At 45.2% G+C, this 27,393-nt stretch overlaps 1 protein-coding gene across 1 annotated transcript in view; it reads left to right on the top strand.

Annotated features, from left to right (window-relative positions):
* Window positions 1–27,393, top strand: part of LOC120058789 (protein kinase C zeta type) — a gene marked incomplete at its 5' end in the record, with an annotated part of 75,754 nt that overhangs the window by 8,517 nt on the left and 39,844 nt on the right. The window contains 4 exons of the mRNA XM_039007529.1: window positions 8,291–8,422; window positions 10,708–10,798; window positions 15,386–15,438; window positions 16,411–16,605. Of these exons, the coding sequence (XP_038863457.1) occupies window positions 8,291–8,422; window positions 10,708–10,798; window positions 15,386–15,438; window positions 16,411–16,605 (471 nt within the window). The remainder of the gene's footprint in view (window positions 1–8,290; window positions 8,423–10,707; window positions 10,799–15,385; window positions 15,439–16,410; window positions 16,606–27,393) is intronic.

Here is a 27,393-nt window from a genome sequence, read left to right as displayed (position 1 = left end):
ACTGGAGATACTGTCTAGGTTGTTACTTCATTAGGGGGATGACTGACTGGAGATACTGTCTAGAGGGATGACTGACTGGAGATACTGTCTAGGTTGTTACTTCATTAGGGGGATGACTGACTGGAGATACTGTCTAGGGGGATGACTGACTGGAGATACTGTCTAGTTTGTTACTTCATTAGGGGGATGACTGACTGGAGATACTGTCTAGGGGGATGACTGACTGGAGATACTGTCTAGGTTGTTACTTCATTAGGGGGATGACTGACTGGAGATACTGTCTAGGGGGATGACTGACTGGAGATACTGTCTAGGTTGTTACTTCATTAGGGGGAGGACTGACTGGAGATACTGTCTAGTTTGTTACTCCATTAGGGGGTTGACTGACTGGAGATACTGTCTAGGTTGTTACTTCATTAGGGGGATGACTGACTGGAGATACTGTCTAGAGGGATGACTGACTGGAGATACTGTCTAGGTTGTTACTTCATTAGGGGGATGACTGACTGGAGATACTGTCTAGAGGGATGACTGACTGGAGATACTGTCTAGGTTGTTACTTCATTAGGGGGATGACTGACTGGAGATACTGTCTAGGGGGATGACTGACTGGAGATACTGTCTAGTTTGTTACTTCATTAGGGGGATGACTGACTGGAGATACTGTCTAGGGGGATGACTGACTGGAGATACTGTCTAGGTTGTTACTTCATTAGGGGGATGACTGACTGGAGATACTGTCTAGGGGGATGACTGACTGGAGATACTGTCTAGGTTGTTACTTCATTAGGGGGATGACTGACTGGAGATACTGTCTAGGTTGTTGCTCCATTAGGGGGATGACTGACTGGAGATACTGTCTAGAGGGATGACTGACTGGAGATACTGTCTAGGTTGTTACTCCATTAGGGGGATGACTGACTGGAGATACTGTCTAGGGGGATGACTGACTGGAGATACTGTCTAGTTTGTTACTTCATTAGGGGGATGACTGACTGGAGATACTGTCTAGGTTGTTGCTCCATTAGGGGGATGACTGACTGGAGATACTGTCTAGAGGGATGACTGACTGGAGATACTGTCTAGGTTGTTACTTCATTAGGGGGATGACTGACTGGAGATACTGTCTAGGGGGATGACTGACTGGAGATACTGTCTAGGTTGTTACTTCATTAGGGGGAGGACTGACTGGAGATACTGTCTAGTTTGTTACTCCATTAGGGGGTTGACTGACTGGAGATACTGTCTAGGTTGTTACTTCATTAGGGGGATGACTGACTGGAGATACTGTCTAGGGGGATGACTGACTGGAGATACTGTCTAGGTTGTTACTTCATTAGGGGGAGGACTGACTGGAGATACTGTCTAGTTTGTTACTCCATTAGGGGGTTGACTGACTGGAGATACTGTCTAGGTTGTTACTTCATTAGGGGGATGACTGACTGGAGATACTGTCTAGAGGGATGACTGACTGGAGATACTGTCTAGGTTGTTACTTCATTAGGGGGATGACTGACTGGAGATACTGTCTAGAGGGATGACTGACTGGAGATACTGTCTAGGTTGTTACTTCATTAGGGGGATGACTGACTGGAGATACTGTCTAGGGGGATGACTGACTGGAGATACTGTCTAGTTTGTTACTTCATTAGGGGGATGACTGACTGGAGATACTGTCTAGGGGGATGACTGACTGGAGATACTGTCTAGGTTGTTACTTCATTAGGGGGATGACTGACTGGAGATACTGTCTAGGGGGATGACTGACTGGAGATACTGTCTAGTTTGTTACTTCATTAGGGGGATGACTGACTGGAGATACTGTCTAGGGGGATGACTGACTGGAGATACTGTCTAGGTTGTTACTTCATTAGGGGGATGACTGACTGGAGATACTGTCTAGTTTGTTACTTCATTAGGGGGATGACTGACTGGAGATACTGTCTAGGGGGATGACTGACTGGAGATGCTGTCTAGTTTGTTACTTCATTAGGGGGATGACTGACTGGAGATACTGTCTAGGGGGATGACTGACTGGAGATACTGTCTAGTTTGTTACTTCATTAGGGGGATGACTGACTGGAGATACTGTCTAGGGGATGACTGACTGGAGATACTGTCTAGTTTGTTACTTCATTATGGGGATGACTGACTGGAGATACTGTCTAGGGGGATGACTGACTGGAGATACTGTCTAGGTTGTTGCTCCATTAGGGGGATGACTGACTGGAGATACTGTCTAGAGGGATGACTGACTGGAGATACTGTCTAGGGGGATGACTGACTGGAGATACTGTCTAGTTTGTTACTTCATTAGGGGGATGACTGACTGGAGATACTGTCTAGGGGGATGACTGACTGGAGATACTGTCTAGTTTGTTACTTCATTAGGGGGATGACTGACTGGACATACTGTCTAGGGGGATGACTGACTGGAAATACTGTCTAGGTTGTTACTCCATTAGGGGGATGACTGACTGGAGATACTGTCTAGGGGATGACTGACTGGAGATACTGTCTAGGGGGATGACTGACTGGAGATACTGTCTAGGTTGTTACTTCATTAGGGGGATGACTGACTGGACATACTGTCTAGGGGGATGACTGACTGGAGATACTGTCTAGTTTGTTACTTCATTAGGGGGATGACTGACTGGAGATACTGTCTAGGTTGTTACTCCATTAGGGGGATGACTGACTGGAGATACTGTCTAGGGGATGACTGACTGGAGATACTGTCTAGGTTGTTACTCCATTAGGGGGATGACTGACTGGAGATACTGTCTAGGGGGATGACTGACTGGAGATACTGTCTAGTTTGTTACTTCATTAGGGGGATGACTGACTGGAGATACTGTCTAGGTTGTTGCTCCATTAGGGGGATGACTGACTGGAGATACTGTCTAGAGGGATGACTGACTGGAGATACTGTCTAGGTTGTTACTTCATTAGGGGGAGGACTGACTGGAGATACTGTCTAGTTTGTTACTCCATTAGGGGGTTGACTGACTGGAGATACTGTCTAGGTTGTTACTTCATTAGGGGGATGACTGACTGGAGATACTGTCTAGAGGGATGACTGACTGGAGATACTGTCTAGGTTGTTACTTCATTAGGGGGATGACTGACTGGAGATACTGTCTAGTTTGTTACTCCATTAGGGGGTTGACTGACTGGAGATACTGTCTAGGTTGTTACTTCATTAGGGGGATGACTGACTGGAGATACTGTCTAGAGGGATGACTGACTGGAGATACTGTCTAGGTTGTTACTTCATTAGGGGGATGACTGACTGGAGATACTGTCTAGGTTGTTACTTCATTAGGGGGATGACTGACTGGAGATACTGTCTAGGTTGTTACTTCATTAGGGGGATGACTGACTGGAGATACTGTCTAGGGGGATGACTGACTGGAGATACTGTCTAGGTTGTTACTTCATTAGGGGGATGACTGACTGGAGATACTGTCTAGGGGGAGGACTGACTGGAGATACTGTCTAGTTTGTTACTCCATTAGGGGGTTGACTGACTGGAGATACTGTCTAGGTTGTTACTTCATTAGGGGGATGACTGACTGGAGATACTGTCTAGGGGGATGACTGACTGGAGATACTGTCTAGGGGATGACTGACTGGAGATACTGTCTAGAGGGATGACTGACTGGAGATACTGTCTAGGTTGTTACTTCATTAGGGGGATGACTGACTGGAGATACTGTCTAGGGGGATGACTGACTGGAGATACTGTCTAGTTTGTTACTTCATTAGGGGGATGACTGACTGGAGATACTGTCTAGGGGGATGACTGACTGGAGATACTGTCTAGGGGGATGACTGACTGGAGATACTGTCTAGGTTGTTACTTCATTAGGGGGATGACTGACTGGAGATACTGTCTAGGGGGATGACTGACTGGAGATACTGTCTAGGTTGTTACTTCATTAGGGGGATGACTGACTGGAGATACTGTCTAGGGGGATGACTGACTGGAGATACTGTCTAGTTTGTTACTTCATTAGGGGGATGACTGACTGGAGATACTGTCTAGGGGGATGACTGACTGGAGATACTGTCTAGGTTGTTGCTCCATTAGGGGGATGACTGACTGGAGATACTGTCTAGAGGGATGACTGACTGGAGATACTGTCTAGGGGGATGACTGACTGGAGATACTGTCTAGTTTGTTACTTCATTAGGGGGATGACTGACTGGAGATACTGTCTAGTTTGTTACTTCATTAGCACCTTGCAAGTAGAACCCTAACAAGCAGAGTCATGTCAGTTCACAGAACTCCACTGAGACTGAAGCAGACACTGAGAGGGAGACAGAGAAGAAGAGAGAGAAACAGATTTTTTATTTTGTCCGGTAAATTGAATGACAAACATTTTCTCAGTTTTGTTGTTCGGTTGACTTACAGAAGGGCTGTTCAGTTGTTCCTTTGCTGTTTTCAATTGCACAGAGTAGATTTATTTAACCGTCATGTTCATTAAACATATATTTTTGTTGCATTGTTAGAAACCCGTTTGTGTGAACATGAAAAAAAAAACATTCCTGTCCAACTACAACTGAATATCTAATGTAAATTCCCCAAGCTGGAATAACAATATATAATGTCTGTTATCCAACAGCGATGTGGGGAATGTCTGTCGCTGTGGTTAATGTCTGTCGCTGTGGGGAATGTCTGTCGCTGTGGCGGCCAGTCAAGGACTGGGGCTCGTTCCACGTTGCTTCCCTAGCACTCTGCTAGTGATTAGCAGCCATTTTGGAGCTGACAGTGAGCTGGCTCAAACAGGAAGTACATCCTAAAGGACACCCTAGGGAATAGACTGCCATTTTGGGACTCAACCAGGGACCTTTTTGGGGTTCCTCGATAGATACAGGCTGATCAGGTTGATATTTTACTGTCCCATCAGGGAGGAAAGGCAAGAGACTAGTAGTGAGACCAAAATAGGTTTGTCTTGTAGACCTAACATCTTGAGTTTTTGGTCCCTTAGTATCTCCTCTTTCCTCAGCTAGCTGTACCCTTGTTAGTGTCTTTAGAACATGGAACACAGCTAGTTGTAGCTTTGTTAGTGTCTTTAGAACATGGAACACAGCTAGCTGTACCTTTGTTAGTGTCTTTAGAACATGGAACACAGCTAGCTGTACCTTTGTTAGTGTCTTTAGAACATGGAACACAGCTAGCTGTACCTTTGTTAGTGTCTTTAGAACATGGAACACAGCTAGCTGTACCTTTGTTAGTGTCTTTAGAACATGGAACACAGCTAGCTGTACCTTTGTTATTGTCTTTAGAACATGGAACACAGCTAGTTGTAGCTTTGTTAGTGTCTTTAGAACATGGAACACAGCTAGCTGTACCTTTGTTAGTGTCTTTAGAACATGGAACACAGCTAGTTGTAGCTTTGTTAGTGTCTTTAGAACATGGAACAAAGCTAGCTGTACCTTTTGTTGGTGTCTTTAGAACATGGAACACAGCTAGTGAGTCAAAGAAGCATCTGAAGATGTTGTGGCTCTTTTAAAGAACGAAGGGCATATGTTATGGACCCTCGTTTCTCATCTGCTATGGAAATGCACTCCCCAAAGTCTTGATGGGGAGTGCCGAATGTCTGTCTTCAAAGTTTCTCACCTCAGAACAGGTGCCTTAATTACTGTCTGCGCTGAGCTGAGGGAATTTTTTGGGGACAAATAAATGTGGATGTCTTGATTTATTTATAACTCGCCTGAACCTCTGTCTCTCTCTATCAGTCTCTCTCTCTCTCCCTCGCTCTCTCTCTGCCTATCTTTCTCTCTCTCTCTCTCTCTCTCTCTCTCTCTCTCTCTCTCTCTCTCTCTCTCTCTCTCTCTCTCTCTCTCTCTCTCTCTCTCTCTCTCTCTCTGTCGCTCTCTCTCTCTCTCTCTGCTTCACTCCCTCTCTCCCTCTCGTTCTCTCTATCGGTCTCTCTCTCTCTCTGAGTCAGTTTGGGCTGGGGAGCAGTGGGTTAGTAGTAGCTAAGCTTTGAAGTGAGTCTCTACGGATTCTCCATAGCAACAGTGCTTTTGCCTTATACTGGGGACAATAAAAGGCCACTCTAAAATGTGCAGTTTTGTCACACAACACAATGCCACAGATGTCTCAAGTTTTGATGGAGCGTGCAATTGGCATGCTGACTGCAGAATTGTCCCCCAGAGCTGTTGCCAGATAATTTTATGTTAATTTCTCTACCATAAGCCGGTTTGTCTGGATAGGCACGAAAATGTGACATGTTGCTCCCTATGCAAATTAGTTGTCAGATTTCATTGTGTATCAAATGAGAACGGCACAACCAGAGCTGTCACACAGCGCACCGCAATTGATGTTGCGCTGTTCACAGAGTGCCGTTTACACAAAAGGTGGTCGGAACCGGTCCATAACCGCTCCAAATCCCCTAAATAGGGGACTTAACATTCATTGGACTGTGGTACCACTCTTTTCAGACTGTTAATATTCAACTGGCTCTGAATGTGTTTGTCAATATGCCTGTGGTAGACATAACATCCCTAGTGTCTGTGTTCTGATGTGTACTGGATGACAGATGTGATAAGCTCGATAGCGCCTAGGCCCATGCCAAATATATTCAGCGTCCATAGGGGGGGAAGAGGCGATGTTGTGCCCTCTTCACGACTGTGTTGGTGTGTTTGGACCATGATATGTCCTTAGAGACTTGAAGCTCTCGACCCGTCGATGTGAATGGGGGTGTGCTCGGCCCTCCATTTCTTATAGTCCAAGATCCTTTGTCTTGCTGACTTTGAGGGAGAGGTTGTTGTTCTGGCACCACACGGCCAAGTCTCTGACCTCCTCCCTATAGGCTGTTTCATCGTCGTCGGTGATCAGGCCTACCACTGTCGTATCGTAGGCAAACTTAATGATGGTGTTGGAGTCGAGCGGAGCCACACAGTCGTGGGTGAACAGGGAGTACTGGAGTGGACTAAGCACGCACCCCTGAGGGGCCCCCATGTTGAGGGTCAGCGTGTTGGTGCCTACCCTCACCATCTGGTGGCGTCCCGTCAGGAAGTCCAGACTCCAGTTGGGAAGTGCTCAGTCCCAGGGTCCTTAGCTAAGTAATAAGTTTGAAGGACACTATGGTGTTGAACGCTGCACTGTAGTCAATGAACAGCATTCTCACATAGGTGGTCCATTTGTACAAGAGAGAAAGGTAAGTGTTGGGAGCGGTATGTGAATTGAAATGGGATGATATTGTTGATGTGAGCCATGACCAGCATTTCAAAGCATTTCATGGCTGCAGATGTGAGTGCTACGGGGAGATAGTCATTTAGACAGATTACCTTGGTGTTCTTGGACACGGGGACTATGGTGGTCTGCTTGAAACATGTAGGTATTACACACTAGGTCAGGGAGAGGTTTAAAATGTCTGTGAAGACACTAGCCAGCCACGTCACTGGGTAGCTTGCGGCTGGGTTACCCTTTGTAATCCGTGATAGTTTGCAAGCCCTGCCACATCCGATGAGCGTCAGAGCCGAAGTAGTAGGATTCGATCTTAGTCCTGTCTTGTCGCTTTGCCTGTTTGATTGTTTTTCAGAGGGCGTATTTTTATAAGCGTCCGGGTTAGTGTCCTGTTCCTTTAAAGGATGGAGCTCTAGCATTTAGCTCAGTGCGGATGTTGACTGTAATCCATGGCTTCTGGTTGGGATATGTACGTACTGTCATTGTGGAGAGGATGTCGTCGATGCACTTATTAATGAAGCCTGTGACCGATGTGGTAAACTACCTAATGCCATCAGATGAGTCCCAGAACATATTCCAGTCTGTGCTAGTGAAACAGTCCAGTAGCCTAGTTTTTTCGCCTCTAGTTGCACAGGTGTCATGCTGGTAGAAATGAGGTAAAACAGATTTCCGTTTCCCTGTGTTAAGATTACCGGCCACTAGGAGCTCTGCCTCTGGATGAGCATTTTCTTGTTTGCTTATGGCCTTATAGAGTTGGTTGAGTGCGGTCTTAATGCCAACATCAGTTTGTGGAGGTAAATAGACAGCTGCGAAATATAGATGAGTTGCTGTGACTGTTAGTTAAAAGGACGACTACAAACAAGCATGCTCCCAGTTCATGTAAGATGCCACCTAGGCTTAAATCCGCCCTTCCTCCATCACCTTCTTCATGTGTGTCTGCCTCGCCTCCATTGATTCTTGATCAATGACTGCGATAGTATCATCCCATTGTCATCAGCTCAGACTGATGGTGTAACAATTCCCCCTCTGTCTGTCTGTGTCTGTCTTTGTCTGTCTTTCTGTCTGTCTGTGTCTGTCTGTCCCCAACAGAAAGCGTACTGTGGCCACTGCAGTGAAAGGATATGGGGGCTTGGGAGGCAGGGCTACAAGTGTATCAACTGCAAACTGCTGGTCCATAAGCGCTGTCACAAACTCGTCCCTCTGACCTGCCAAAGGCATATGGTGAGTACCATAGAAATAGAATCTCATTCTAGTTCTGTGGTGAGTACTCTGGCCAATCTGTCATGTCAACGCTTCGGAAGAACTTACTATTTATAAAGCATTCATAAAGTCTTCATAAGCACTACATAGACACTTCACAAACTGCAGTGCAAAAGGCATATGGTGAGCTTATGAAGGCTTTTTAGAGCATTTACAGTCTTCATAAGCACTTCATAGATACTTCATTAACTTAAGTGAACGTCTGAATTAATGAGTTGGGAGGGCGAATGAGTAATATTTAACTGCTTTAGGTTGAAACCAAGTTTTACATTTGAACAATCCAACTTGTTTAGAGTAAAAGATCAAGGTAATCCATGAATTCAGATAACAAAACTGGGAATTATTCAAAAGTCTGAATTAAACATTGCTATTGATGTTCTAATGTGTATTTGTAACATAGTGAATGCTGTTCTGCCCCGAGCGGGGATCGAACTTGCAACCTTCTGCACAACACATACTGTATATAACTCAAAGCCAACTACCTTAGCCAACAGAGCAAGATACTGGTCTGTCATTTCATGAGAAATAGTTGGTAATGTACTCCAGCCAACATGCTATGGGCAAGTTTCAAATCCACTGCGTATAGATATAGGCTGTGTCTCAAATGCCACCCTATTCCCTATTTAGTGCACTACTTTTGACCAGGGCCCCATAGGGAATAGGGTGCCATTTGGGACAAATCCACACTGTAGTGTATACCGTATACTGAAACATCACAAGGTTGATCTCTAGTGACAGACTGCTAACATACAGAAAGAAGCATTAAGATTAGAGCCAGCCTCTACCAGGTTTTCACCTCACCTTCGGAATGAAAGCCTGTTGACGTTCTTGTCAGAGACAAGCTAAAAGAAGGTGGAGGGTTCTGTGTCTGCACCACATACTCTTGTGACTGGTGTCCCCCAGGGCTCGGTTCTAGGCCCTCTTCTCTCAATACACCAAGTCACTCGGCTCTGTCATATTCTCACATGGTCTCTCCTATCATTGCTATGCGGATGACACTCAACTACTTTCCCTTCTAACACCCAGGTGGCGACACACATCTCTGCGTGCCTGGCAGATATCTCAGCCCACCACCTCAAGCTCAACCTCGACCGGGCGCGCTGCTCTTCCTCCCGTGGAAGGCCTGCCTGCCTGCTCAAAGACCTCTCCATCACGGTTGACAACTCTACAGTGTCCCCCTCCAAGAGTGCAAAGAACCTTGGCGTGACCTTGGACAACACCCTGTCGTTCTCTGCAAACATCAAAGCAGTTACTCGCTCCTGCAGGTTCATGCTCTATAACATCTGGACTATTGCAACTCGCTGTTGGCTGGGCTCCCCAATTGTGCCATCATACCCCTGCAACTTATCCAGAACTCAACCTTCCCAAGTTCTTCCATGTCACCCCACTTCTCCGCACACTCCACGAAGCTCGCATCCACTACAAGACCATGGTACTTGCCTACGAGCAAGAGGAACTGCCCCCCGCCCATCTTAAGAGGATTGCACTAACTGTAAATCGCTCTGGGTGAGAGCGACTGCTAAATGACTAACATGTAAATTTAAAAATGGGTATCCAAGTCGTTTGCCCCTCCCAACAACAGGAATAGGCACATTCAAACAGAGGCGGAGAATCAAAACCGAAAGCTAATATATTTCACTGGTGCCCATGTGGGGTAGTGTCATTTCAGCCACATTAAATCAAAAATAAAAACAATTTCCTAAATATACATTTTCAAAAATAGCGTTTCCTAGCAGTGCTAACACCGTAAATTAGCTTACTCTGCGCTTCTGAAGAGGTATGGAAGGGGTGGTTGTTTTAGAAAAATCTACATCTACTGACAGCCAATCAGAACAATGTGAGCCAGACCTGGAATCCAGGGCTGGACTACAACAAACCTGGTGCCGAAAACCAAGGTCAATAGTCAGGATGTACTAATAGGCTGTTTTGCTTTCATGCAATCAGACAATGCTCTATCAACAAACACTTTGATTCCCTTTGAAAAGCCAATGCCTCCATGGTTAGAACCGCATAAAATGAGTCATATAAGTGCATTGTTGCGAGAAATATCCAGACTTCTCGACTTCTGTGTTCTTTATTTTGTTGAAAAGATACCTCCATGTGCCTAAGATGAAGCCTCTTCTTCCCAGTGTCTCCAAGGATCTAGTCAGGATACTCTTTAAGCAGCCTCAAAACCACATGCAGCTATTTGCCTGTATCCTCTTGGCAGGATCCAGTCATTCTATTTGCCTGTCTTCTCTTGGCAGGATCCAGTCATGCCATCACAGGAGCCCCCTTTAGATGAGAAGAGTGAAGAGGTGGACCTCCCCCCTGAACACACAGAGGATACAGATGGAAGTCAGTTCCTATAAAATATTGTTTCTTTCAATATAGACATAATATGAGAAGTATTGTGGCCTTAGTGGCCTTAGTCTTGGTATCAATGCATTGGGTCTGAGCCTGTATTCAAAAAGCATCTCAGAGTAGAAGTGCTGATCTGTCTTTATTCATTATGAAAAGATAAAACTGATCCTAGATCAGCGCTCCTACCCTGAAAACACTTTGTGAATACTAATTACAAAGGCTTTAAAGACACTATTCAATCGAAACCAATAACTAGATTTCCAGGTTTATTTTTAAAAGATGAAGAAGAGAGAAGACTCCTCCCACACAGCGAGATAAGAGCATGTTTGAATCAGCATGCCATTATTGTTTACAGACTGGTCCCAAAGCTTAGTTTCTATGCACTATTCTGCACAGCGCAATTTTACAAATAAGAATTGAAGTCGGCCATCGTCTATCCAGGTGTGTGTTTTTTCTGCCAGAAGCAGCAACTTGAACAAGATGCACTGCTGTGCACAGGGCCTTCACCTCTTTGTGCACTGGTTCTGTTCAGTACAGTTCAGTATAGTTCAGTTCAGTACAGTCCAGTATAGTTCAGGACAGTCCAGTATAGTATAGTCCAGTATAGTATAGTCCAGTATAGTTCAGTACAGTCCAGTATAGTATAGTCCAATATAGTTCAGTACAGTCCAGTATAGTATAGTCCAGTATAGTTCAGTACAGTCCAGTATAGTATAGTTCAGTACAGTATAGTCCAGTATAGTCCAGTATAGTATAGCTCAGTACAGTATAGTTTTGTACAGTATAGTCCAGTATTGTATAATTCAGTATAGTATAGTCCAGTATTGTATAGTTCAATCCAGTATAGTTTCGTACAGTATAGTCCAGTATTTTATAATTCAGTATAGTATAGTCCAGTATTGTATAGTTCAGTCCAGTATAGTTCAGTCCAGTATATTTCAGTATTGTATAGTTCAGTACAGTATAGTCCAGTACAGTCCAGTATAGCATAGTTCAGTACAGTATAGTCCAGTATTGTATAGTTCAGTACAGTATAGTCCAGTACAGTCCAGTATAGCATAGTTCAGTACAGTATAGTCCAGTATTGTATATTTCAGTCCAGTACAGTATAGTCCAGTACAGTATAGTCCAGTACAGTAAATTACAGTATCGTCCAGTATAGTATATTCCAGTACAGTATATTAACAGTCCAGTATAGTCCAGTACAGTATATTAACAGTCCAGTACAGTCCAGTACAGTATATTAACAGTCCAGTACAGTCCAGTACAGTATATTAACAGTCCAGTATAGTATAGTATAGTAACAGTACTTACCAGTGGGCTGACCTACTTGGGCAGAGGCAGGAAAAAGCTGCAACTCACTCTGCAGAGCATGATGCCCTCTGCTGGCCACAAAGGTGATCTACATGTCCCACAATGCTCCCTTGATAATGGGAGAATCTCAGTTGCATTTCCTTGATTCCTCGCACCCTCTCTCTGATCTTCTCATCCAATGGGTTTTGAGAAGGAGGCGAGGAGAGAGGACACAAGGAATCAAGGCCATGCAATTAAGATTCTCACTTGGACTCTTTCTCAATTAATTTTTCCTCGATTCCTTGTATCCTCTCTGCTTGTCTCCTTCTCAAAATTATTTTCAACCTTTTCCTTTCAATACGGTTGAGGAGATAGGATGCAAGGAATCACGGAAAGATTAATTGAGATGGAGCCATGGATTCTTGAGGAGTACCCTATTTGGTCCTCTGTAGCTCAGTTGGTAGAGCATGGTCCTCTGTAGCTCAGTTGGTAGAGCATGGTCCTCTGTAGCTCAGTTGGTAGAGCATGGTCCTCTGTAGCTCAGTTGGTAGAGCATGGTCCTCTGTAGCTCAATTGGTAGAGCATGGTCCTCTGTAGCTCAGTTGGTAAAGCATGGTCCTCTGTATCTCAGTTGGTAAAGCATGGTTCTCTGTAGCTCAGTTGGTAGAGCATGGTCCTCTGTAGACCAGTTGGTAAAGCATGATCTTCTGTAGCTCAGTTGGTAAAGCATGGTTCTCTGTAGCTCAGTTGGTAAAGCATGATCTTCTGTAGCTCAGTTGGTAAAGCATGGTTCTCTGTAGCTCAGTTGGTAGAGCATGGTCCTCTGTAGCTCAATTGGTAGAGCATGGTCCTCTGTAGCTCAGTTGGTAAAGCATGGTCCTCTGTAGCTCAGTTGGTAAAGCATGATCTTCTGTAGCTCAGTTGGTAAAGCATGGTTCTCTGTAGCTCAGTTGGTAGAGCATGGTCCTCTGTAGACCAGTTGGTAGAGCATGGTCCTCTGTATCTCAATTGGTAGAGCATGGTCCTCTGTAGCTCAGTTGGTAGAGCATGGTCCTCTGTAGCTCAGTTGGTAGAGCATGGTCCTCTGTAGCTCAATTGGTAGAGCATGGTCCTCTGTAGCTCAGTTGGTAAAGCATGATCCTCTGTAGCTCAGTTGGTAAAGCATGGTCCTCTGTAGCTCAGTTGGTAGAGCATGGTCCTCTGTAGCTCAGTTGGTAAAGCATGATCCTCTGTATCTCAGTTGGTAAAGCATGGTCCTCTGTAGCTCAGTTGGTAAAGCATGGTCCTCTGTATCTCAGTTGGTAGAGCATGGTCCTCTGTAGCTCAGTTGGTAAAGCATGGTCCTCTGTAGCTCAGTTGGTAAAGCATGATCCTCTGTAGCTCAGTTGGTAAAGCATGGTCCTCTGTAGCTCAGTTGGTAGAGCATGGTCCTCTGTAGCTCAGTTGGTAAAGCATGATCCTCTGTAGCTCAGTTGGTAAAGCATGGTCCTCTGTAGCTCAATTGGTAGAGCATGGTCCTCTGTAGCTCAGTTGGTAAAGCATGATCCTCTGTAGCTCAGTTGGTAGAGCATGGTCCTCTGTAGCTCAGTTGGTAGAGCATGGTCCTCTGTAGCTCAGTTGGTAAAGCATGGTCCTCTGTAGCTCAGTTGGTAGAGCATGGTCCTCTGTAGCTCAATTGGTAGAGCATGGTCCTCTGTAGCTCAGTTGGTAAAGCATGGTCCTCTGTAGCTCAGTTGGTAGAGCATGGTCCTCTGTAGCTCAATTGGTAGAGCATGGTCCTCTGTAGCTCAGTTGGTAAAGCATGGTCCTCTGTAGCTCAGTTGGTAGAGCATGGTCCTCTGTATCTCAGTTGGTAGAGCATGGTCCTCTGTATCTCAGTTGGTAGAGCATGGTCCTCTGTAGCTCAGTTGGTAAAGCATGGTCCTCTGTAGCTCAGTTGGTAGAGCATGGTCCTCTGTAGCTCAGTTGGTAAAGCATGGTCCTCTGTATCTCAGTTGGTAGAGCATGGTCCTCTGTATCTCAGTTGGTAGAGCATGGTCCTCTGTAGCTCAGTTGGTAAAGCATGGTCCTCTGTATCTCAGTTGGTAGAGCATGGTCCTCTGTAGCTCAGTTGGTAGAGCATGGTCCTCTGTAGCTCAGTTGGTCGAGCATGGTCCTCTGTAGCTCAGTTGGTAGAGCATGGTCCTCTGTATCTCAGTTGGTAGAGCATGGTCCTCTGTATCTTAGTTGGTAGAGCATGGTCCTCTGTAGACCAGTTGGTAGAGCATGGTCCTCTGTAGCTCAGTTGGTAGAGCATGGTCCTCTGTAGCTCAGTTGGTAGAGCATGGTCCTCTGTAGCTCAGTTGGTCGAGCATGGTCCTCTGTAGCTCAGTTGGTAGAGCATGGTCCTCTGTAGCTCAGTTGGTAAAGCATGGTCCTCTGTAGCTCAGTTGGTAAAGCATGGTCCTCTGTAGCTCAGTTGGTAAAGCATGGTCCTCTGTAGCTCAGTTGGTAGAGCATGGTCCTCTGTAGCTCAGTTGGTCGAGCATGGTCCTCTGTAGCTCAGTTGGTAGAGCATGGTCCTCTGTATCTCAGTTGGTAGAGCATGGTCCTCTGTATCTCAGTTGGTAGAGCATGGTCCTCTGTAGCTCAGTTGGTAGAGCATGGTCCTCTGTATCTCAGTTGGTAGAGCATGGTCCTCTGTAGCTCAGTTGGTAGAGCATGGTCCTCTGTAGCTCAGTTGGTAGAGCATGGTCCTCTGTAGCTCAGTTGGTAGAGCATGGTCCTCTGTATCTCAGTTGGTAAAGCATGGTCCTCTGTATCTCAGTTGGTAAAGCATGGTCCTCTGTATCTCAGTTGGTAGAGCATGGTCCTCTGTAGCTCAGTTGGTAGAGCATGGTCCTCTGTAGCTCAGTTGGTAGAGCATGGTCCTCTGTAGACCAGTTGGTAGAGCATGGTCCTCTGTAGCTCAGTTGGTAGAGCATGGTCCTCTGTAGCTCAGTTGGTAAAGCATGGTCCTCTGTAGCTCAGTTGGTAGACCATGGTCCTCTGTAGCTCAGTTGGTAGAGCTTGGCGCTTGCAACTCCAGGATAGTGGGTTTGATTCCCAGGACCACCCATAAGTAAAATGTATGCACGCATGACTGTAAGTAGAAAAGAAAAAAAAGCGTCTGCTAAATATCAAATTATACTGTATATTATTTAAATGGAGATGGCTTTAGACGAAATATCCCTTAGGTTTTTAATGCCCAGTCTTCACTGGGTAGAACTTTCCATCACAACTCAGGTAACAAGTTGTTTCTCTCTTCAGTAACTTTCCTACCACACAGTCGCAAAGTGGACAAAGTGGAAGAGGACTCGAAGGTGAGTTCATTAAGACACACAAAGTAAACAAGTCAGTCATGCATTCGTTTATGATATGGATTGTTCTTGTATTCTAGAATGTAAAACATTCTATTCTGTTTCTAGAACACAGAACAGCCCATACTACACTGAACAAAAATATAAACGCAACATGTAAAGTGTTGGTCCCATGTTTCATGAGCTGAAATAGAAGATCCCAGAAATGTTCCATATGCACAAAAATATTATTTATCTAAAACTTTGGGCACAAATTAGTTTACATCCCTGTTAGTGAGCATTTCTCCTTTGCTAATATAATCTATCCACCTGACCGGTGTGGCATATTAAGAAGCTGATTAATCAGCATGATCATTACACAGGTGTACCTTATGCTGGGGACAATGAAAGGCCACTCTAAATTGTGCACAGATGTCTCAAGTTTTTAGGGAGCGTGCAATTGGCATGCTGACTGCAGGAATGTCCACTAGAGTTGTTGCCAGTTAATTGAATGTTAATTTCTCTACCATAAGCCACCTCCAACATTGTTTTAGAGAATTTGGCATTACGTCAAACCGGCCTTACAACTGTAGACCATGTGTAACCACGCCAGCCCAGGACCTCCACATCCGGCTTCTTCAGCTGCGGTGTCGTCTGACCCTCCCTGGCCCATCCATGGCTGCGCCCCTGCCCAGTCTTGTGAAATCCATAGATTAGGGCCTAATGAATTTATATCAATTGGCTGATTTCCTTATATGAACTGTAACTCAGTAAAATCGTTGAATTTGTTGCATGTTGCGTTTATATTTTTGTTCAGTATATTTTATCATACAAAAATGTCACACAGGTTCTTATATGTTAGTATCATATCTACATGCCCATGATTCCAGCTATGTCTATAACCATAAGGTTTTAATTAACAACAGGGGCATTCAACAGTGTGCTGGTATCTGGGTCTTTTCTAACATGTATTTCCCATCCAAACCGCCCCTTCAGGACATCAAAGCGGTGGTGGGCGGGATCGACGGTATCAAGATCTCCCAGGAGATGGCGCTAGGCCTGGGGGACTTTGACCTGATCCGGGTGATCGGCCGCGGCAGCTACGCCAAGGTGCTGCTGGTGCGACTCAAGAAGAATGAACAGATCTACGCCATGAAGGTGGTCAAGAAGGAACTGGTGCACGACGATGAGGTGAGAGGCAGGAGCAGGAGAGGGAGGAGGGAGGGAGGAAGCAGGAGGACAGAGATGAAAAGAGGAGGAGTAGAGTAGAGGGAGGAAAAAGAGTGTATGAGTCCACAGAAGCCGGGGGATGAAATGAGAAAAGAAGAGGATCTCAGGGGGAGGAAAAGAGAAGTGGATAAAAGATGAGGAGGCGTGAAGGAACGATGACAAAGACAGGAAAAAGGGAAGAAGTTATTGTAACGTAAATTGGCCTTAACGAGGAAAATTATGAGTCAAATTGATTTAAAGATAGGGAGAAGAACTGAGGGAGTAAAATAAGTAAGGAGAAGAGAGGGAAGATTAAAAAAAACTGAGGATGATGAGTTTGAGGAATTATTGAGCGATATTATAGTTTCCACCTCTAGGTGGAGCTATGGTATTACTATTATACATATAGTTGATGTCGGAAGTTTACATATATCTTAGCCAAATACATTTAAAATCAGTTTTAAAAATCCCCTGTTTATGTCAGTTAGGATCACCACTTTATTTTAAGAATGTGAAATGTCAGAATAATAGTAGAGAGAATGATATATTTCAGCTTTTATTTCTTTCATCACATTCCCAGTGGGTCAGAAGTTTACATGCACTCAATTAGTATTTGTTAGTATTGCCTTTAAATTGTTTAACTTGGGTCAAACGTTTCAGGAAGCCTTCCACAAGCTTCCCACAATAAGTTTTGTGAATTTTGGCCCATTCCTCCTGACAGAGCTGGTGTAACTGAGTCAGACTTGTAGGCCTCCTTGCTCGCACACGCTTTTTCAGTTCTGTCCACACATTTTCTATAGGATGAGGTCAGGGCTTTCAAATCAAATCAAAGTTTGTCACGTGCGCCGAATACAACAGGCTCTAACCAATAGTGCGAAAAAAAAGGTATGTGTGTGTGTGTGTGTAGGTAAGTAAAGAAATAAAACAGTAAAAAGACATTTGAAAATAACAGTAGCAAGGCTATATACAGACACCGGTTAGTCAGGCTTATTGAGGTAGTATGTACATGTAGGTATGGTTAAAGTGACTATGCATATATGATGAACAGAGAGTAGCAGTAGCGTAAAAAGAGGGGTTGGCGCGTGGTGGGACACAATGCAGAAAGCCCGGTTAGCCAATGTGCGGGAGCACTGGATGGTCGGGCCAATTGAGGCAGTATGTACATGAATGTATAGTTAAAGTGACTATGCATATAAGATAAACAGAGAGTAGCAGCAGAGTAAAAGAGGGGTTGGGGAAGGGGGGCACACAATGCAAATAGTCCGGGTAACCATTTGGTTACCTGTTCAGGAGTTTTATGGCTTGGGGGTAAAAACTGTTGAGAAGCCTTTTTGTCCTAGACTTGGCACTCCGGTACCGCTTGCCATACTGTAGTAGAGAGAACAGTCTATGACTGGGGTTGCTGGGGTCTTTGACAACTTTTAGGGCCTCCCTCTGACACCGCCTGGTGTAGAGGTCCTGGATGATAGGCAGCTTTGCACCAGTGATGTGCCTCTGAAGTGCTAGGTGGTCAGAGGCCGAGCAATTGCCATACCAGGCAGTGATGCAACCGGTCAGGATGTTGCAGCTGTAGAACCTTTTAAGGATCTCAGGACCCATGCCAAATCTTTTTAGTTTCCTGAGGGGGAATAGGCTTTGTCGTGCCCTCTTCACGACTGTCTTGGTGTGTTTGGACCATTCTAGTTTGTTGTTGATGTGGACACCAAGGAACTTGAAGCTCTCAACCTGCTCCACTACAGCCCCGTCGATGAGAATGGGGGCGTGCTTGGTGCTCCTTTTCCTGTAGTCCACAATCATCTCCTTAGTCTTGGTTATGTTGAGGGATAGGTTGTTATTCTGGCACCACCCGGCCAGGTCTCTGACCTCCTCCCTATAGGCTGTCTCGTCGTTGTAGGTGATCAGGCCTACCACTGTTGTGTCGTCTGAAAACTTAATGATGGTGTTGGATTTGTGCCTGGCCGTGCAGTCGTGGGTGAACAGGGAGTACAGGAGGGGACTGAGCACGCACCCCTGGGGAGCTCCAGTGTTGAGGATCAGCGTGGGAGATGTGTTGCTACCTACCCTCACCACCTGGGGGCGGCCTGTCAGGAAGTCCAGGATCCAGTTGCCGAGGGAGGTGTTTAGTCCCAGGTTCCTTAGCTTAGTGATGAGCTTTGAGGGTACTATGGTGTTGAACGCTGAGCTGTAGTCAATGAATAGCATTCTCACATAGGTGTTCCTTTTGTCCAGGTGGGAAAGGGCAGTGTGGAGTGCAATAGACATTGCATCATCTGTGGATCTGTTTGGGCAGTATGCAAATTGGAGTGGGTCTAGGTGGGTCTAGGTCTATAATGGTGTTGATGTGAGCCATTACCAGCCTTTCAAAGCACTTCATGGCTACGGACGTGAGTGCTACGGGTCTGTAGTCATTTAGGCAGGTTGCCTTTGTGTTCTTGGGCACAGGGACTATGGTGGTCTGCTTGAAACATGTTGGTATTACAGACTCAATCAGGGACATGTTGAAAATGTCAGTAAAGACACCTGCCAGTTGGCCAGCACATGCCCGGAGCACACGTTCTGGTAATCCGTCTGGCCCCGCAGCCTTGTGTATGTTGACCTGTTTAATGGTCTTACTCACGTCGGCTACGGAGAGTGTGATCACACAGTTGTCCGGAACAGCTGATGCTCTCATGCATGCCTCAGTGTTGCTTGCCTCGAAGCGAGCATAGAAGTGATTTAGCTCGCTTTGTGATGGCCACTCCAATACCTTGACTTTGTTGTCCTTAAGCCATTTTGCCACAACTTTGGAAGTATGCTTGGGGTCATTGTCCATTTGGAAGACCCATTTGCGACCAAGCTTTAACTTCCTGACTGATGTCTTGAGATGATGCTTTAATATATCCACATAATTTTCCTCCCTCATGATGCCATCTATTTTGTGAAGGGCACTAGTCCCTCCTGCAGCAAAGCACCCCCCCAACATGATGCTGCCACCCCTGTGCTTCAAGGTTGGGATGGTGTTCTTCGGCTTGCAAGCATCCCTCTTTTTCCTCCAAACATAACGATAGTCATTATGGCCAAACAGTTCTATTTTTGTTTCATCAGACCAGAGGACATTTCTACAAAAAGCACAGTCTTTATCCCCATGTGCAGTTGCAAACCGTAGTCTGGCTTTTTTTATAGCGGTTTTGGAGCAGTGGCTTCTTCCTTGCTGAGCGGCCTTTCAGGTTATATAGGACTCGTTTTACTGTGAATATAGATACTTTTGTACCTATTTCCTCCAGCATCTTCACAAGGTCCTTTACTGTTGTTCTGTGATTGATTTACACTTTTAGCACCGAAGTACGTTCATCACTAGGAGACAGAACGCATCTCCTTCCTGAGCGGTATGACGGCTGCGTGGTCCCATGGTGTTTATACTTGCGTACTATTGTTTGTACAGATGAACGTGGTACCTTCAGGCGTTTGGAAATTGCTTCCAAGGATGAACCAGACTTGTGGGGGTCTACAATTTTTTTTCTGAGGTCTTGGCTGATTTCTTTTGATTTTCCCATTATGTCAAGCAAAGAGGCACTGAGTTTCAAGGTAGGCCTTGAAATACATCCACAGGTCCACCTCCAATTGACTCAAATTAAGCTTCTAGAGCCATGACATAATTTTCAGGAATTTTCCAATCTGTTTAAAGGCACAGTCAATTTAGTGTATGTAAACTTCTGACCCACTGAAATTTTGAGACAGTGAATTATAAGTGAAATAATCTGTCTGTAAACAATTGTTGGAAAACTTACTTGTGTCATGCCAAAACTATAGTTTGTTAACAAGAAATTTGTGGAGTGGTTGAAAAACAAGTTTTAATGACTTCAACCTAAGTGAATCTAAACTTCTGACTTCAACTGTAGCACACATCAGATGACTGACAGAATTACAGGGAGAGGATAGGTGTTTCTGATAATAGAGAGAGAGAATCCTCTCTTGGCTTGTAATTATTTGAGTTCTTCAAGTTTAAATGTATAACTCGGAGACAGACAACACTACAACCAATTATTCTTGTGGAGAAGACCATTCCTTCTAAAGCATTTTACATGTTAGATGTTTAGCAGACACTCTTATCCAGAGCAACTTACAGTAGTGTTGGTCTACCAACTGAGCCACACAGGACCAGTCAACACTCAACATACTGTTAAAAGGGCAGTACAGGATTGATACATACATTTTTGGGGCTTTTAAAGCGGTTACATTTTTCCTGCCCTGTCCCTCAACCGTTTACCAAAAGAAGTGGCGGGGTGACTGCTTTGTTTTTTGAATCCCGGATTGCACTTTTAATGGAATTATGTCTGTGGTATCAAATCAAATTTATTTATATAGCCCTTCTTACATCAGCTGATATCTCAAAGTGCTGTACAGAAACCCAGCCTAAAACCCCAAACAGCAAGCAATGCAGGTGTAGAAGCACGGTGGCTAGGAAAAACTCCCTAGAAAGGCCAAAACCTAGGAAGAAACCTAGAGAGGAACCAGGCTATGAGGGGTGGCCAGTCCTCTTCTGGCTGTGCCGGATGGAGATTATAACAGAACATGGCCAAGATGTTCAAATGCTCGTAAATGACCAGCATGGTCAAATAATAATAATCACAGTAGTTGTCGAGGGTGCAACAGGTCAGCACCTCAGGAGTAAATGTCAGTTGGCTTTTCATAGCCGATCATTAAGAGTATCTCTACCGCTCCTGCTGTCTCTAGAGAGTTGAAAACAGCAGGTCTGGGACAGGTCGCACGTCCGGTGAACAGGTCAGGGTTCCATAGCCACAGGCAGAACAGTTGAAACTGGAGCAGCAGCACGGCCAGGTGGACTGGGGACAGCAAGGAGTCATCATGCCAGGTAGTCCTGAGGCATGGTCCTAGGGCTCAGGTACTCCGAGAGAGAGAAAGAGAGAAAGAGAGAATTAGAGAGAGCATACTTAAATTCCCACAGGACATCGGATAAGACAGGAGAAATACTCCAGATATAACAGACTGACCCTAGTCCCCCGACACATAAACTACTGCAGCATAAATACTGGAGGCTTAGACAGGAGGGGTCAGGAGACACTGTGGCCCCATCCGATGATACCCCCGGACAGGGCCAAACAGGCAGGATATAACCCACTTTGCCAAAGCACAGCCCCCACACCACTAGAGGGATATCTTCAACCACCAACTTACCATCCTGAGACAAGGCCAGGTATTGCCCAAAGATCTCCGCCACGGCACAACCTAAGGAGGGAGGGGGGGGGGGGGGGGGGGGGGGGGGGGGGCGCCAACCCAGACAGGAAGACCACGTCAGTGACTCAACCCACTAAAGTGACACACCCCTCCTAGGGACGGCTTGGAAGAGCACCAGTAAGCCAGTGACTAGTCAGGATTCTAGCAGCCGTATTTAGCACTAACTAAAGTTTATTTAGTGCTTTATCTAGGTAGCCGGAAAGTAGAGCATTGCAGTAGTCTAACCTAGAAGTGACAAAAGCATGGATTCATTTTTCTGCATCATTTTTGGACAGAACATTTCTGATTTTTGCAATGTTACGTAGACGGAAAAAAGCTGTCCTTGAAACAGTCTTGATATGTTCGTCAAAAGAGAGATCAGGGTCCAGAGTAACGCCGAGGTCCTTCACAGTTTTATTTGAGATGACTGTACAACCGTCAAGATCAATTGTCAGATTCAACAGAAGATCTCTTTGTTTCTTGGGACCTAGGACAAGCATCTCTGTTTTGTCCGAGTTTAAAAAGTAGAAAGTTTGCAGCCATCCACTTTCTTATGTCTGAAACACAGGCTTCCAGCGAGGGCAATTTTGGGGCTTCACCATGTTTCATCGAAATGTACAGCTGTGTGTCATCCGCATAGCAGTGAAAGTTAACATTATGTTTTTGAATGACACCCCCAAGAGGTAAAATATATAGCGACAACAATAGTGGTCCTAAAACGGAACCTTGAAGAACACCGAAATTTACAGTTGATTTGTCAGAGGACAACCATCCACAGAGACAAACTGATATCTTTCCAAGAGATAAGATCTAAACCAGGCCAGAACTTGTCCGTGTAGACCAATTTGGGTTTCCAATCTCTCCAAAAGAATGTGGTGATTGATGGTATCTAAAACAACACTAAGGTCTAGGAGCACGAGGACAGATGCAGAGCATCTGTCTGACGCCATTAAAAGGTCATTTACCACCTTCACAAGTGCAGTCTCAGTGCTATGATGGGGTCTAAAACCAGACTGAAGCATTTCGTATACATTATTTGTCTTCAGGAAGGCAGTGAGCTGCTGCCCAACAGCTTTTAATTTTTTGTTGTTGAGAGGAATGGGAGATTCGATATAGGCCGATAGTTTTTTATATTTTCTGGGTCAAGGTTTGGCTTTTTCAAGAGAGGCTTAATTACTGCCACTTTTAGTGAGTTTGGTACACATCCGGTAGATAGAGAGCCATTTATTATGTTCAACATAGGAGGGCCAAGCACAGGAAGCAGTTATTTCAGTCGTTTAGTTGGAATAGGGTCCAGTATGCAGCTTGAAGGTTTAGAGGCCATGATTATTTTCATAATTGTGTCAAGAGATATAGTACTAAAACACTTGAGTGTCTCCCTTGATCCTAGGTCCTGGCAGAGTTGTGCAGACTCAGGACAACTGAGCTTTGGAGGAATATGCAGATTTAAAGAGGAGTCCGTAATTTGCTTTCTAATGATCATGATCTTTTCCTCAAAGAAGTTCATGAATTTATTACTGCTGAAGTGAAAGCCATCCTCTCTTGGGGAATGCTGCTTTTTAGTTAGCTTTGCAACAGTATCAAAATGAAATTTTGGATTGTTCTTATTTTCCTCAATTAAGTTGGAAAAATAGGATGATCGAGCAGCAGTGAGGGCTCTTCGATAATGCACGGTACTGTCTTTCCAAGCTAGTCGGACGAATTCCAGTTTGGTGTGGTGCCATTTCCCTTCCAATTTTCTGGAAGCTTGCTTCAGAGCTCGGGTATTTTCTGTATACCAGGGAGCTAGTTTCTTATGACAAATGTTTTTAGTTTTTAGGGGAGCAATTGCATTTAGGCTATTGCGCAAGGTTAAATTGAGTTCCTCAGTTAGGTGGTTAACTGATTTTTGTCCTCTGACGTCCTCGGGTAGGCAGAGGGAGTCTGGAAGGGCATCAAGGAATCTTTGGGTTGTCTGAGAATTTATAGCACGACTTTTGATGATTCTTGGTTGGGGTCTGAGCAGATTATTTGTTGCGATTGCAAACGTAATAAAATGGTGGTCCGATAGTCCAGGATTATGAGTAAAAACATTAAGATCCACAACATTTATTCCATGGGACAAAACTAGGTCCAGAGTATGACTGTGGCAGTGAGTAGGTCCAGAGACATGTTGGACAAAACCCACCGAGTCGATAATGGCTCCGAAAGCCTTTTGGAGTGGGTCTGTGGACTTTTCCATGTGAATATTAAAGTCACCAAAAAGTAGAATATTATCTGCTATGACTACAAGGTCCGATAGGAATTCAGGGAACTCAAAGAGGAACGCTGTATATGGCCCAGAAGGCCTGTAAACAGTAGCTATAAAAAAAGTGATTGAGTAGGCTGCAGAGATTTCATGACTAGAAGCTCAAAAGACGAAAACATAGTTTTTTTTTGTAAATTGAAATTTGCTATCGTAAATGTTAGCAACACCTCCGCCTTTGCGGGATGCGCGGGGATATGGTCACTAGTGTAACCAGGAGGTGAGGCCTCATTTAACACAGTAAATTCATCAGGCTTAAGCCATGTTTCAGTCAGGCCAATCACATCAAGATTATGATCAGTGATTAGTTCATTGACTATGACTGCCTTGGAAGTGAGGGATCTAACATTAAGTAGCCCTATTTTGAGATGAGGTATCACAATCTATTTCAATAATGGCAGGAATGGAGGAGGTCTTTATTCCAGTGAGATTGCTAAGGCGAACACCGCCATGTTTAGTTTTGCCCAACCTAGGTTGAGGCACAGACACGGTCTCAATGGGGATAGCTGAGCTGACTACACTGACTGTGCTAGTGGCAGACTCCACTAAGCTGGCAGGCTGGCTAACAGCCTGCTGCCTGGCCTGCACACAATTTCATTGTGGCGCTAGAGGAGTTAGAGCCCTGTGTATGTTGATGGATAAGATTAGAGCACCCCTCCAGCTAGGATGGAGTCCGTCACTCCTCAACAGGCCAGGCTTGGTCCTGTTTGTGGGTGAGTCCCAGAAAGAGGGCCAATTATCTACAAATTCTATCTTTTGGGAGAGGCAGAAAACAGTTTTCAACCAGCGATTGAGTTGTGAGACTGCTGTAGAGCTCATCACTCCCCCTAACTGGGAGGGGGCCAGAGACTCTGTTGTAGAGCTCATCACTCCCCCTAACTGGGAGGAGCCAGAGACTCTGTTGTAGAGCTCATCACTCCCCCTAACTGGGAGGGGGCCAGAGACAATTATCTTACACCGTACGGCCCGTTCAGTGATTTATATATCTGTCATTATAGAGCTCCCTTTATATATCTCTCATTATCGATCTTGAAAATTTGTCACATGCTTCGTAAACAACAGGTGTAGAATTATTCCTTTATTCAGTAAAGTACTCTTCAAATGTGTAAACAGAAAACCACAACAGCAGAAAGAGTTCAAGTTCAATCAGCTCTTAAGAACAGAACCACTCTTCCTTGACTACCATTGCCAATATAACAGCAAAGCGCCAGGCTTAGCCAAACAAAGCCTGGCCCAGATGTCAATTTCAGGGACGTCAGACAGTTGTCAGAGACAGACAGACGGGTGTGTTTACATATTAACCTTTTACTGCAGTGGGCTAAATCAGCATCACACAGGGTGTTTCTTGGTAGGCTTAAACAAATCTACTTTGAAACAAAAGTATCCATCTCACACACTTGGTTATGGGCTTAAAAAAAGAAGACACCTGTACCATGTCAGATATAGAGTTGTAATGTATTACATTTAGAATTTGCATTCCAATATTACACTTTTATACATCACAGAAGACTGAATATAACTAAACCGTTTGACATAGGAGCACCAGATTTTCGGCGGTTTCTTTTAAATTATGTTTATTATGAAAAATATGAATAACATTCCACCCATGAGGCCTCTAGAGGGCAATTTTGTCATTTGACTGCAGCAAAGTGTTTTTGAAAAGGTCACTGCTGGCCATATTTCAGGCCTGATGAGGAACAGGAGGATATTTTAGGAGACAGTACCTGACCCGGGTTCAGCCTAGAAAGAACCTGGCCTGGGTTCAGCCTAGATAGTCCCTGGCCCGGGTTCAGCCTAGAAAGTACCTGGCCTGGGTTCAGCCTAGATAGTCCCTGTCCCGGGTTCAGCCTAGACAGACCCTGGCCCGGGTTCAGCCTAGACAGTCCCTGGCCCGGGTTCATCCTAGTCAGTCCCTGGGAGTCAGTCCCTGGGAGTCAGTCCCTGGCCCGGGTTCAGCCTAGTCAGCACCACTTTCAAGGCAGCCAAGGCCCAGCTTTAAGAAAGAAACATGGCCGCCCCCCAGCCAAAGCCAGACAGGTTGCTATCATAGATATAGAACCTAAAGGGTGCACCTCCAATATTTTCCATTAATCCATAGAGGTAGAAAGAGGGCACACTGCCGATCATCGATTACCATTGATCCATAGAGGTAGAAAGAGGGCATACTGCCGATCACCGATTGCCATTGATCGCTTTTGTGACAACAAGGCCAGAACCACTGAGGGCTATCTCCATTTTAAAGTAGTGAAATATGTATTTGTTCTTTGTGTATTTCTATGAGTTGATTGGCAGTTGGTTAACAACAGTGATAGAGATAGATAGATAGATAGTGAAGAGACCAACCCACCCAAACACTAGACCCACCCGCCCAAACAAACACTAGACCCAGCCGCCCAACCAAACACTAGACCCACACTAGACTCACCCGCCTATCCAAACACTAGACCCACCCGCCCATCCAAACACTAGACCCAGCCGCCCAAACAAACACTAGACCCACCCGCCCATCCAAACACTAGACCCAGCCGCCCAAACAAACACTAGACCCACACTAGACTCACCCGCCTATCCAAACACTAGACCCACCCGCCCATCCAAACACTAGACCCAGCCGCCCAAACAAACACTAGACCCACCCGCCCATCCAAACACTAGACCCAGCCACCGAAACAAACACTAGACCCAGCCGCCCATCCAAACACTAGACCCAGCCACCCAAACAAACACTAGACCCAGCCGCCCAAACACTAGACCCACCCGCCCATCCAAACACTAGACCCACCCGCCCATCCAAACACTAGACCCAGCCGCCCATCCAAACACTAGACCCAGCCGCCCATCCAAACACTAGACCCAGCCGCCCAAACAAACACTAGACCCAGCCACCCAAACAAACACTAGACCCAGCCACCCAAACAAACACTAGACCCAGCCACCCAAACAAACACTAGACCCAGCCACCCAAACAAACACTAGACCCAGCCGCCTAAACACTAGACCCAGCCACCCAAACAAACACTAGACCCAGCCGAACACTTTCAGAAGAGGAAGTATAAGGCCATGTCCTGGAAAAACAACAGATGTCTGTCTTCATCCGTGAATTCCCAGCGCAATCACAGCCAGAGCTCTGTAATCTGCTTACTCTCTGTTGGCACTGGCCTGGGCTTGCAAATAAATTGCTCTCTGACCTCGAGGGGACCCCATTGATTTTGTAGTCACTCTCACTCAGATATCATATTAACATAAATCATGGAAAAATGTGTAGATTTGCT

The sequence above is a fragment of the Salvelinus namaycush genome, chromosome 14 (genome assembly GCF_016432855.1).
Source record: "Salvelinus namaycush isolate Seneca chromosome 14, SaNama_1.0, whole genome shotgun sequence".
Taxonomy (NCBI): Eukaryota; Metazoa; Chordata; class Actinopteri; order Salmoniformes; family Salmonidae; genus Salvelinus; species Salvelinus namaycush.
This window is presented reverse-complemented; position numbering and strand designations above follow the sequence as displayed.